Source organism: Choristoneura fumiferana, chromosome Z (genome assembly GCF_025370935.1).
Source record: "Choristoneura fumiferana chromosome Z, NRCan_CFum_1, whole genome shotgun sequence".
Classification (NCBI taxonomy): Eukaryota; Metazoa; Arthropoda; class Insecta; order Lepidoptera; family Tortricidae; genus Choristoneura; species Choristoneura fumiferana.
This window is the reverse complement of record NC_133472.1, coordinates 31,218,916-31,230,323: the sequence shown is the minus strand read 5'-3', so window position 1 is coordinate 31,230,323 and position 11,408 is coordinate 31,218,916. Positions and strand designations below refer to the sequence as shown.

General features: G+C 35.8%; 1 protein-coding gene across 2 annotated transcripts in view; it reads left to right on the top strand.

Annotated features, from left to right (window-relative positions):
* The first annotated feature begins 550 nt into the window (after positions 1–550).
* The window catches only part of LOC141434189 (LON peptidase N-terminal domain and RING finger protein 2), a 33,065-nt gene continuing 22,207 nt past the window's right edge, over positions 551–11,408 (top strand). For both annotated transcript variants that reach the window (XM_074096559.1, XM_074096551.1), the window contains exon 1: positions 551–702. In XM_074096559.1, coding sequence (XP_073952660.1) covers positions 649–702 — 54 coding nt within the window. In that variant the 5' untranslated portion in view covers positions 551–648. The remainder of the gene's footprint in view (positions 703–11,408) is intronic.

Here is an 11,408-nt window from a genome sequence, read left to right as displayed (position 1 = left end):
TAATTATTAGTAGTTTAACAGTAAATAGCACAGCTAAGGCGATATAAAACACAGGGTTAATGCTGGGTAATATAATGAATTAACTCTTTTGTTGAAATAAGTCCGATGAAATTTGCGGTTTCCATACATTGTTCATGATTTCTTATTTCAATAATGTATAGAAACCACAATTTTTTTCAGACATTTCAACAAAAGAGTTAATGCGTTATAATACCCAGCATTAACTGAGCATGAAACACTAATTTTGTATTACGTCCTAGATTCATCCTGAATATCTAAACTTGGAAGATTCCCCACAAAATAAAAAATCCTTTGAAAAATATTACTTGATTTATTCATAACAGCTACGGAACCCTATCTTGGGCGTGTCCGATACGCTCTTGTCCAGTTTTTTTAATTTACATTAAGTACTATTATTCTTCGCTAATTTTATATTTTATTAACGTTTTTGTAACTAAAAAGGTATTATGATTTTAGTGAGTTGGCAACATTTACTTTGAATTCCCTCCCTCTATTTTTCTTGTCTTGCATTTCATTCAGTTCAGTTCAGATCAGTGTGTGGTAGTTGGTAGATGTGTCTGTTTTTAAATAATATCAGATTTATAGTTTACTAAAATTTTGGCTACTTAGTTAAAAGGAGATTGGACCATGTGGCCACCGGTTAACGGGTGCCTAAGCCCGTTGACAATTACTACAACTGAGGTAACAAACTTTAACTTTTGATTTCCTCCCGAAATCCCTATCGTTCGACTAGGTAATAGGTATCCAAGATGATTTTACGTTATGGAGTGATGTTACGTAATTCTACGTGGCTTTGGACTCCTGGTAAGTTACTAGGTACTTGCATTCTTGTCACGTGGTTGTTACGTAAGAAAATTATATAAGGATGAAACTTGGGGATGATTTTTTACTTAGCCGGCGACGTCGCGCAACCGTTAACGTTTAAATATCATGTCTCTTGTTCATATAGTGAAATTAAATTAGTAGTTCCACGTGTAATGCACAATGTAGCATCTCGATTATAGTTAATCTAATTTGTTTATGATTATGCGAAGAGGATTCTAGCTTGCCCAAGATTCGAGCCGGCAAAGCGGCGCGCGCGTCGTATTGTAAACAAGTATGATAGCGTAAACATAAATATCTTTCGACGCCGCCGTCACAGCCTGCCACCCCGATCTACCTAGGGGTAGGGAAAGAAGTTAAATAAACCTCAAGACTAAGCAAGTTTAGGGAATTGCGTAATTTATTATGTAATTTTTTAACCGACTTCAAAAAAGGAGGAGGTTCTATGTTCCAATGTTTGTATTGTGTTTTTTTTTTTTGTACATTTACTGTTTAAAATCGGTAGGATAAAAACACCGGTGTTTAGATAGTTATAAGAATTCATTGTAGTTTTAAAAGCAGAATACACATTTCCAATAGAGCTAGGTAATGTCCATAATAATGAAAAAATATTTTAAAAATGTAACTGGTTAAAATTGTTTCAGCAGAACTTGAACTTGAACTTCAGCAGTTCTATACCATATATCATTATAATTTAGCTATTTGTGGGTGCAAGTGCTCCTGATCCAACTTACCACCATTATTTCTTCTTCTAGACTTCTAGAATTAAGCTGTTTCAATCCCATTACCATCTTTTCGTTATGATGGAATTATTTGTATTCTCTTAAAGTTGCACCATAAAAGTCATTGTAGTTATTGTATCAGCGGTGGCACAACAGTGAGATGGCCTGTCACACAGCCTCTGGTTCCTGGGGGCCTCCAAATATCCACAAGTTCTGATGAAGGCCTGATCAAAGCTAAAAATATGCTAACTTCTAATACTAGAGTTTATTGGGCTTTTCGCTCCCAGGAGTCAAACAGGTATAGTTTGTTACAGAATATCAGTGTCAAGATTAAAACACAAATTTGAAGGTGAGCTGTAAAAACCACACTTTTTTTCTTTTAAAGCAATATTTAGGATCTGAGTATTCTTATAATTATGTATACTGAAATGATATCATAGTATTTCGATGACTGCTGAAAAACAAACCAAGAACAACAAAACCATGACTAATTGAGCGAATGTGTACTTATGGAAAGATAAGTCTATTCTTAGAAATTACTTTTTTAATTGAATGAAATGCATAAAAGGACTTTATTGAATATATTTATTTTTGCTACAAAGTTGGGCTATATGATCAATGGCAGAAGTGGAAAGCACCAACCCCTTGGATTGTGACAAGAGAATTCAATGCCATATAGATTCTAAGTATAAGTCTCTCCTAATACTGGGATTTTCAGTATAAACCAGACAATTTCAACCGTAGTGCCGCATTACATGTGTGTGCCGCGTATATTTTCAGGGTTGCCGCGATTGTCGCGAAGTGTATGCTGCATTGAATCATGAATAGCTATTTTAATGAGAAAATAGTACGAAAACAACTGACGAGTGGTGTGTGCGATTAATAAGCCTCCGCTGTCCATTATGTTATACATATAATGGGTATACTGTACGGAACAATCTATGCGACAGTCCGATTCGCACTTGGCTATTTTTTACTGGTGTTCCGTAAAACTTTGATAACTGTGATCAACTTTGAAATCCTTACATAGAAAATGTAATTCTGATCAGATGCATCCTTAATATAAAAAGTAAAAAAAAACCAGTATTTTAATATTTTTTGACTGAAATAATACCAATCTTACAGATTAAAAATAGAAATACAAGAGATTGGCTTAAATACCCCAGGATACACCAAGAGACACTGAACTCATCATTGGATTAAAAAAAATCATACACATACATAACACAGATAGAATTTGGATCAGTTTAATTGTAAGATATAACTTTTTTATTATATTTATTTTTTAAACCAACTTAAATCTGCTCAGTTACCTGAGAAGTGCACCAGCCACAAATGTTTGTTCATATTATTGAAACTATTTTTACTAACAACTTTTGATTACCAAACTAAAGCCAGTTAGCTGTTAACAATGTTGACATAATACATGCTTACATGAGTTTGATATTTATAAGTCTGCCTATACGGCTCCATTTCAGTGTGATTAAACTATATTAGTTCAAAATTGAGTATAGCTATATCTGGGACACTTATGCTATAATGCCCACAATACTGTCTGTGTCCCTTGTAATTTGTATGGATATTTTCTTGGGTTATAATGTTAATTGAATAAAATCAGGGGGAAGGGGTATAGCTAGAGTTGCTAACCATATAATAAATTTATTTTGACTCTGTCTTTTTGTTTTCTGTTGAATAAATATATCTCATGCAGTTTGGGTTGGCTGTTTATAAATATATATACTCTACAAGGTTTATAAATGCACTTTTTTCTTCAAAGTACTATTATATTTTTATACCTGGGGGTCGAAAATAATGTATTTTCTCAAAAAATAGTTGGCATCCTTTGATGTAGCTTTATATTAGTGAAAGAAACTATAGAACCAGTTCACTCATTTTAGAGATCACCTTCTAGGCTACTACTTACAAACAGAACTAAGTTTTTTCTTTATTATTTTAATGTAGTACAGATAAATAAACAAAAACAATTTTACCAGTTTTGTAAGGGACGCTCATAAATTGAATAAGTTTTTGGTAAGAATTTAATTTTTAATACAAGCTTTTTTTGCTGACTGTACCTTTTGTTGACTTAACTTGCATTGTCACCCAGACCAGACCAATGCCATTACCCGTTGAGGAGTTCCGTCCTGCGGAGACGGTCCTGGCCGGGCTACCAGGATGTCACTACCAGATTATTGTATTGTCACGCAATTCACATAAGTATGCCAAATTTAAAGTAAATCCGACTACTGGAAGTTGATCGAATTTAACTTGCAAGATTTGACTACAGACAGACAGACAATGGAACAGGACGACTATTCTATGCCCTTCTCCAGATCGGTGTAGTGGTTTGGACGTGATGAAGTAACAAACAAACAGACTTACAAACTTTCGCATGATATTTTATTCCGAATATTTCAGCAGATGGTTGAGTTACTTTGACTGAACATCCCCGTAAATGCTTTCCGCTATTTGACCAATGTTTCCATATTATTTAGTACTTAGTTATTTTTGAGTATTTTGAATACTTATGCACTAAAATGTGCCTATTACGAGCATCGAAATATCCCAGTGAGTTGCTTGGAGCGTTTGTACTGTCCTCTACGGTACAGTCACCAGCACCAATATCTGACACAACAAGCGTACATAAATATCTGATACGACTCTTTTTCTAGGGCCGAAAGGACGTGTCAGATATTTTTGCACGCTCCGCTATGGCAGATATTAATGCATACGACAGTACCCACATACAGCTTACCGCTGAAAACATCTGCTGAGGCTTCTATTACGGACCTAACTTGCTTTGATGAACAAGATTAAAACTAGTCCATATGCTTTTGTCCGCAGAACGTAGCGATGAATATGATAATTACGAGTAATATGTATACATATATTTCAGTGTTTCTATGAATGTAGTTGCGCCCTGATCAAATAGTCATGAAAACTCAAGAAATACAAGACTAACACGTAACTAACACCTCCACCTAAGTACAATTTGTAAATTAGTCAATAATCCGGAGTATTATACTTTGATATTCTGTTTTCCCATTACACTTGATTTTACAAAATATGTTACAACAGATAGTAAAATAAGTTTTTGTTAAAAAAATTTTTTTTAATACAAGCTTTATTGCTGACTGTACTTTTTGTTGACTGTACTTGCATTGTAATCTAAGTTACATTTCCGTACCAAATTTTAAGTCGATGCCATAACCGTTGAGGAGTTCCGTTCTGCGGAAACGATCCTAGGACGATCACCAGGATTTCACTACCAGATTATTGTATTGTCACCAGTTTTACATAAATATGCCAAATTTCAAGTCAATCGTAATACTGGAAGTGGGTCAAATTTAGCTTCCAAGATTTAACCCAATTATTTAAACAATCGAACAAGACAAGTTGAATAAAAGCTTGTAAAAAATTAACTGTGGCTAAATACATCCGTAATACCGGCAGCTAATTTGTATTATTATTTTGTAACTTATTAAGTTGGTAATGTAATCAAAATGTACATGTTATTCAAATAATTTGATTTGTGAGATTAGGACCTGGAATTTTCTTTAAATAGATATGTACTCGTACATACCTCCAAGCAATAATTGATAATTGCTGCATAAGTTTTTGAATGTGAATTATTTGTTACTGAAATAACACAGTCTACTTTTTATCTCAGAAAACAGCATAGGTCTTCGCAGACGAAGTTGCGGGTAACTGCTAGAAGCCATTGTTAACTTTTGATGACGATCGTTATTGTCTGTTACATTGATTACAGTACATAAATTATACGTAGGTAGAAGCAGTGCAACCGCAGTACAAGCGTGCGGTACAGAGTCAGTGTGCCACTAGGTCGCGTTATATAAGAACCGCTTACTCGTTCGCGGGTTTGCGTAAGAGTCGTTGCGAGCAACACCAACCCCAGACGATGATTGTGTTCAATGCCGTATTTTATGTAAGAGTTTACTTGACGTTACGGTGACGTTATGCATGTACGGTTTCTCAGATTTATACTGCTCGATGTCATCGTTGCATAGGTTGCAGGTGAGATTAAAATTAAAAAAAAAAACAATATGACAAAAAATTGAACCGACTACAAAAAACCATGAAAATATTTTATTTTTCTACCAGTCTGAAGTCGGTGGAGTGGACCTATATATAGTCGCCTACCTCACCTACGCACTACATATTGGGCTTCAATCACTCCTGCTGGCTCGTGCTGAGGCACTGACTTCAGACTGGTAGAAAATTATTGTCATGGTTTTTTGTAGTCTGTTAATTTTTTTGTTATACAAATTTTTTTTCACGCTTTTTAGTGTAAAAAATCTAAGATACAATAGTTTAATGTCAACTGCTCGTCAGCTTTTACGAAAAATTGCTTTTTCCAATGCAGAGACGTTCATTATTGAGGAGTCCTGGTGCTTCGTCAATCATTCCATTTCAACATTATGCATTACGATGAGCTTAAATTGCTTAGCAACTGTGTTAAAGTAATTGAAATTCAACCCGTGAGGTACTTGTTATTGAGTAGTCGCTCCGTTGGTCAAATGTGGTCTTCATCATCAGTTCCACTTCACCAAATGATGAATTTCAAGACCAAATGCACGAGTTACTACTAAATATATCCAAATTACCATAGGTGTCCCTACAATATTTGAAGAGTTCCCTCGATTTCCTTAGGATCCAATCATCAGATCCTGATTTGGTGCTTATGGGACCTAAATGAAAGCATTCCTAGACGATAGAAAAAAAAAGTTTTGAAATCGGTTCATAAATTAGAGTTCAGAGGTAACAAGCATAAAAATAATAATACAACCGATTTTTTTGAAGTCGGTTAAATAAGAATACGAGTGATTTAGATTCATGCTTCTTACTATCCCGTTTGTCCGTGTTTTACAGCCAATAAACGTACCTAATATAGAATATGGACACTGCGTCTGTTTTTGCTGCTACAAAATTGACTAACAAATCGTAACTCCTACGCATTTGCTTATATGTTTAATTGTACATTTTGCAGTTTTAGCTGGGTCCACATTTGCATCATTTCGCCGATCACGATCACGCGTATCGTATCGAGCTCGCGAATCCTAAGTATGGACGCTCACTTTGGGCTCACCATGTCACTAGCATCGCCGCGTGTAAAAATTCGTCCATACTAACCGTAGCGTTGCAGCGTATCGTACCTATCATAACGCCGTATCATTAAATTTGGACGCTATCCGTATCCCCTTTGATGGTCGGGGAAAAACCGCCTCGAGAGCGGTCACGGCGTATCGCGTATCAAATCATAACTTCGTATCGTGATACAGTGTCAAAACACGTCCATCTTACCAATCTTGATACGCATAAGTAAAATGAGCCAACTTAACGATTTAAGGTATTTTCCCAGGGCCCGACTTATTTTTCCGCATCCTGAGCTATCACATACGGCCCGCCGGCCGCATGATCGCCCTGTTTTTGCGTCCACTCTAGCGATCTTGATACGCGTCGGTGCAAAGCGACTTTCTTTATTGAGGAGTCCTGGTGCTTCACCACCCATTCCATTTCACCATATGCATTACGAGGAGCATAAATTGCTTAGCAACTGTGTTAAAGTAATTGAAATTCAACCCATGAAATACTTGTGATTGAGTAGTAACTCCGATGGTCAACTGTGGTGTTCATCATCAGTTCCACTTCACCAAATGATGATTTTCAAGAGCAAATGCACGAGTTACTACTAAATATATCAAAATTACCATAGGTGTCCCTACAACATTTGAAGAGTTCCCTCGATTTCCTTAGGATCCAATCATCAGATCCTGATTTGGTGCTTATGGGACCTAATTGAAAGCATTCCTAGACAGACGAACGCAAAAAAAAAATCAAATCGGTTCATAAATGACGAAGTTCTAAGGTAACAAACATAAAAAAAACAACCGAAAAGATAACCTTCTCCTTTTTTTTTGAAGTCGGTTAAAAACGGAACCCTTATGTATTATAGGATCACTTTGTTGTCCGTTTGTTCTGTCAAGACCCTATTTCTCCGAAACGCGTGGATATCAAGCTGAAAATCTGCTACCTTATGAAGTTTTTTTTTATTTGACTGGATGGCAAACGAGCAAGTGGGTCTCCTGATGGTAAGAGATCACCACCGCTCATAAACATCTCCAACACCAGGGGTATTGCAGATGCGTTGCCAACCTAGAGGCCTAAGATGGGATACCTCAAGTGCCAGTAATTTTACCGGCTGTCTTACTCTCCACGCCCAAACACAACAGTGCAAGCACTGCTGTTTCACGGCAGGTTTAGCGAGCAAGATGGTGGTAGCAATCCGGGCGGGCCTTGCACAAGGACCTACCACCGAAGTGAATAAATTAAACTTCTTAGTCAACCAAACGAAAAGATACAATAATTAAAAAAGGTATTTTAATGACACTGCTCGAAAATGTGGGCATAGATAACCTAAATCCAGTACCCAAAACTGCCTATATATGTACATTTAACAGCTGACTCATTTATGGTATGGCTCGCAAAACACGATAGAAATGTAACACATAACGAAAACAGGTCGTATCAATATATGTATTTCATAATACGATACGACTTTTTATAATATAATTTCTGAATTTCATTCCTGGCGTGCTGAAACGACTATTGGGCCAATCAAAAGTTATTGTTTGCTGCATGTGAAATTAAATTGACCAATGAGAATGCGTCATTCATGACTTTTATGAGGTGCTTGTGTGCGTGAAACTCGTGTAAAACTGACATGAGTTTCTATGGGCGGGCGGGTATTAAGAGTGTCACACGGCGGGAGCAATGCAGTCATTTCATTAGATTCTTAGTGTTTGTTTTGTGATAGATACCTATTTTTTATTTCCCCGCTGTGATCGTGAAAAGCACAATGTTTTGTCTCGGCCAAAAGTGCAATAGATGAATTTGTATTATCGAAGGCCTCCCCTTTGAGTCGGCCTTCAAACAAACTCGTTCATTTATTGCTTACTTTTGTGCCTCTACAACAATGTTCTATTCCATACAAATTGCTGTAACCGAAAAACCTATTCTTCAGGTTGTCCTACTATGAAGGTATTTAGCTCTTATAGTACCTATAGCACTATAGGATAACTCGGGTAGCCCTTAGGAACTGCCGGCTATCACTTGGGCTGTCTAGCAACCAAAAAACGCTGTAAAAAAATTCTTCTATGACTCCTCTTTAATTTTTAACTTTTTTTTTTTTAGTATTAGTTGTTATAGAGGCCACAGTAATACATAATTCGTGAAAATTTTAAGTAGCTAGTACGGCTCCAGACTCCAGAGATAGAGCTAGCCCTCTGAAAGTATAGACAGACAGACAGGGGAGTCTCAGTAAAAGGGTCCTGTTGGCACCCTTTGTATTGTAGAACTGGATTTAAACACATATTTAAGTAAAATATATAAGCAGAGTTTATTCAATCACAACACAAGAAAACAAGAGAGAATGACAATAAAAATCAATCAAATCTGTATAAAAAACAGCAAGAACATGGAGTCGGCCAGGATTACAATAAGGTTTAGATTCCATGTATAATGAAACCTACAACACTTTGGGTACGGAACCGGAAAAGTTAAGATTTTAACGCTTTTCTTACTGGGTGTGCTACTTTGGTAACCAGGGGCATAAAGTACAGTCAGCAAAAAAAGCTTGTATTAGATTTTTTGTCAAAATCTTCTTACTGAACTTGTTTTTAATACATTGTAAAGTGCTACATGGCGTACATTTTGCTTAGGAGAAGGGTTCTGCTAACACAGGATATTCATAAATACTTACAAATTTGTGCGGAACCCTCGGTGCGCGAGTCCGAGTCGCACTCAGCCGGTATTTAAAAATAAATGCTATGACGAAACAAAGAACTGTTTGGTTTCTTGTGGGCCTCGAACATGCGCTGCGGTTCAACCAGTCAGTCTGTGCCTTACTCTTTCCAATTGCGCTACAGGTGGGTGACTCCACAGGTTGCCGGCTGGAGTAGTGCCAAAATACTTTTTCGCTTCTCATGCTCGTAAAGTTCGTGTTTATGCTGGATCTAGGCGACATAAAATTACTTTTTATGCTTCGTCTAAGAACAAGGTAATCAGGTGTAAACAGCCACAAACAAAGAAGTTTCTACATATTTTTTTAATATTTTTTTAGTAACTTATATAAAACTAATATAAATCAAATCAATCAAAATAGATCAATAAAACTAAAAAATTATAATTATAATAGTAATGCGTGTACAATAAAAGGTACATAGTAAGTGACCAATTGTTTCCACTGTTGCTATTCCATTTCCTCGCCATCGAGGTGAAAAGCAGTGTAAAACTCGAGCATCAAACCTATTTTCCCCTCGAAAATATATGCTATATGAACGTCTTGGGTAAAATGGCTCGTTTATGCTCTTGTTGTACAATCTACTATTTTGCCGTGTTCATATTTTTTTCATAATAAAAACTTGATGGTAGTAAGTATATCAAACTTTCAAGGAAAACTATAAAAGCTAAGTTTGCTTGAGAATTATTAGTAGTTATAATAATAAATACTAAAATATACCTAAACTTGGAAGATTCCGTATAAAACACGAAATCCTTAGAAAAATATTACTTAATTTTTTCGTAATGGCTACGGAACCCTATTTCGAGCGTGTCCGACACGCTCTTGGCCGGTTTTTCACTCATAGAAAGCTGTACTATTTCTGATTGAAATAGGTAATTTTTGTCCCGAAAAAGTGTAAAGTTCCCGTGGGACAGAAATTACTATTTTAACCCCATTTTTTTTTTTTTTATTTTTTATCAGTCTGTAGCTTTCTATTAGTGTTTTTTTTTTAAGTCAACCTCGAAGTTGAATTAACTTATTTCCATCCCGTGGGAATTTTGCATTTTCCCGGAGAAAAAGTAGCCTACGTGAGTGAGTGTGGTTTTCTATTGGTAAAAGAATTTCTAAAATCAGCCACGAAGTTTAATTTACTTACTTCTATCCCGCTGGAATTTTGTATTTTCCCTGAAATAAAGTAGCTTCCGTCAATCGGGGATAGTGCAGCTAGTTGTTGGTGAAAGAATTATTAAAATTAATTCTAAAGTATGTAATTTTTTATTTAAAATAAATTTCTAACAATAACTTAAAATTATTTAAATTAAGAAAAAAAAGAACTATATACAAAAATTGAAAGTAAACTAAAACTAACCTACTTACAAATAAAAAAAAACCCACCAGATCACCGTCGCTGCTTATTGTGCCCAGAAGGCTGGCAGCATGGCCACGTTGGATCGCGAGTCTGATCCTTTGCCCAAAATAGCTGCCAGCCCGCTGGTCCCCCGTAGCATCTATTAAGCGCGTGGATAGTTGAAGTTAAAGTTGAATTCGCTTATTTCCATCTCGGGGGAATTTTGCATTTTTCCGGAGAAAAAGTAGCCTATGTAAATTAAGGATAGTGTAGCTAGTTGTTGGCAAATAATGTTTAAAATCAACCCTGAAGTTGAATTCACTTTTTATGTACGTTATGTAATTTTACGTTTTCTCGGAGAAAAGTAACGTATGCCAATCAGAGATAATGTAACTCCCAATCGGTAAAATATCTTTTTTTAATCAACTCCAATGATGAATTCAGTTTTTTCTATCCCATGGGAATTTTGCAATTTCCCGAAGAAAAAGTAGCCTTTGTCATTTGGGGATAGTCATATCACATAATGTAATTTTTTTAAATCAGCTCCGAAATTGAATTAATTTATTTCTACAAAAAGGATAAAAAGTAACCTTCGTCAATCAAGGATAGTGTAGCTTACTAACGGTGAAAGAATTTTTAAAATCGGCTTAATAGTTTCAGAGATTCGAATACAAACAAAGAAACGAAAAAAGTT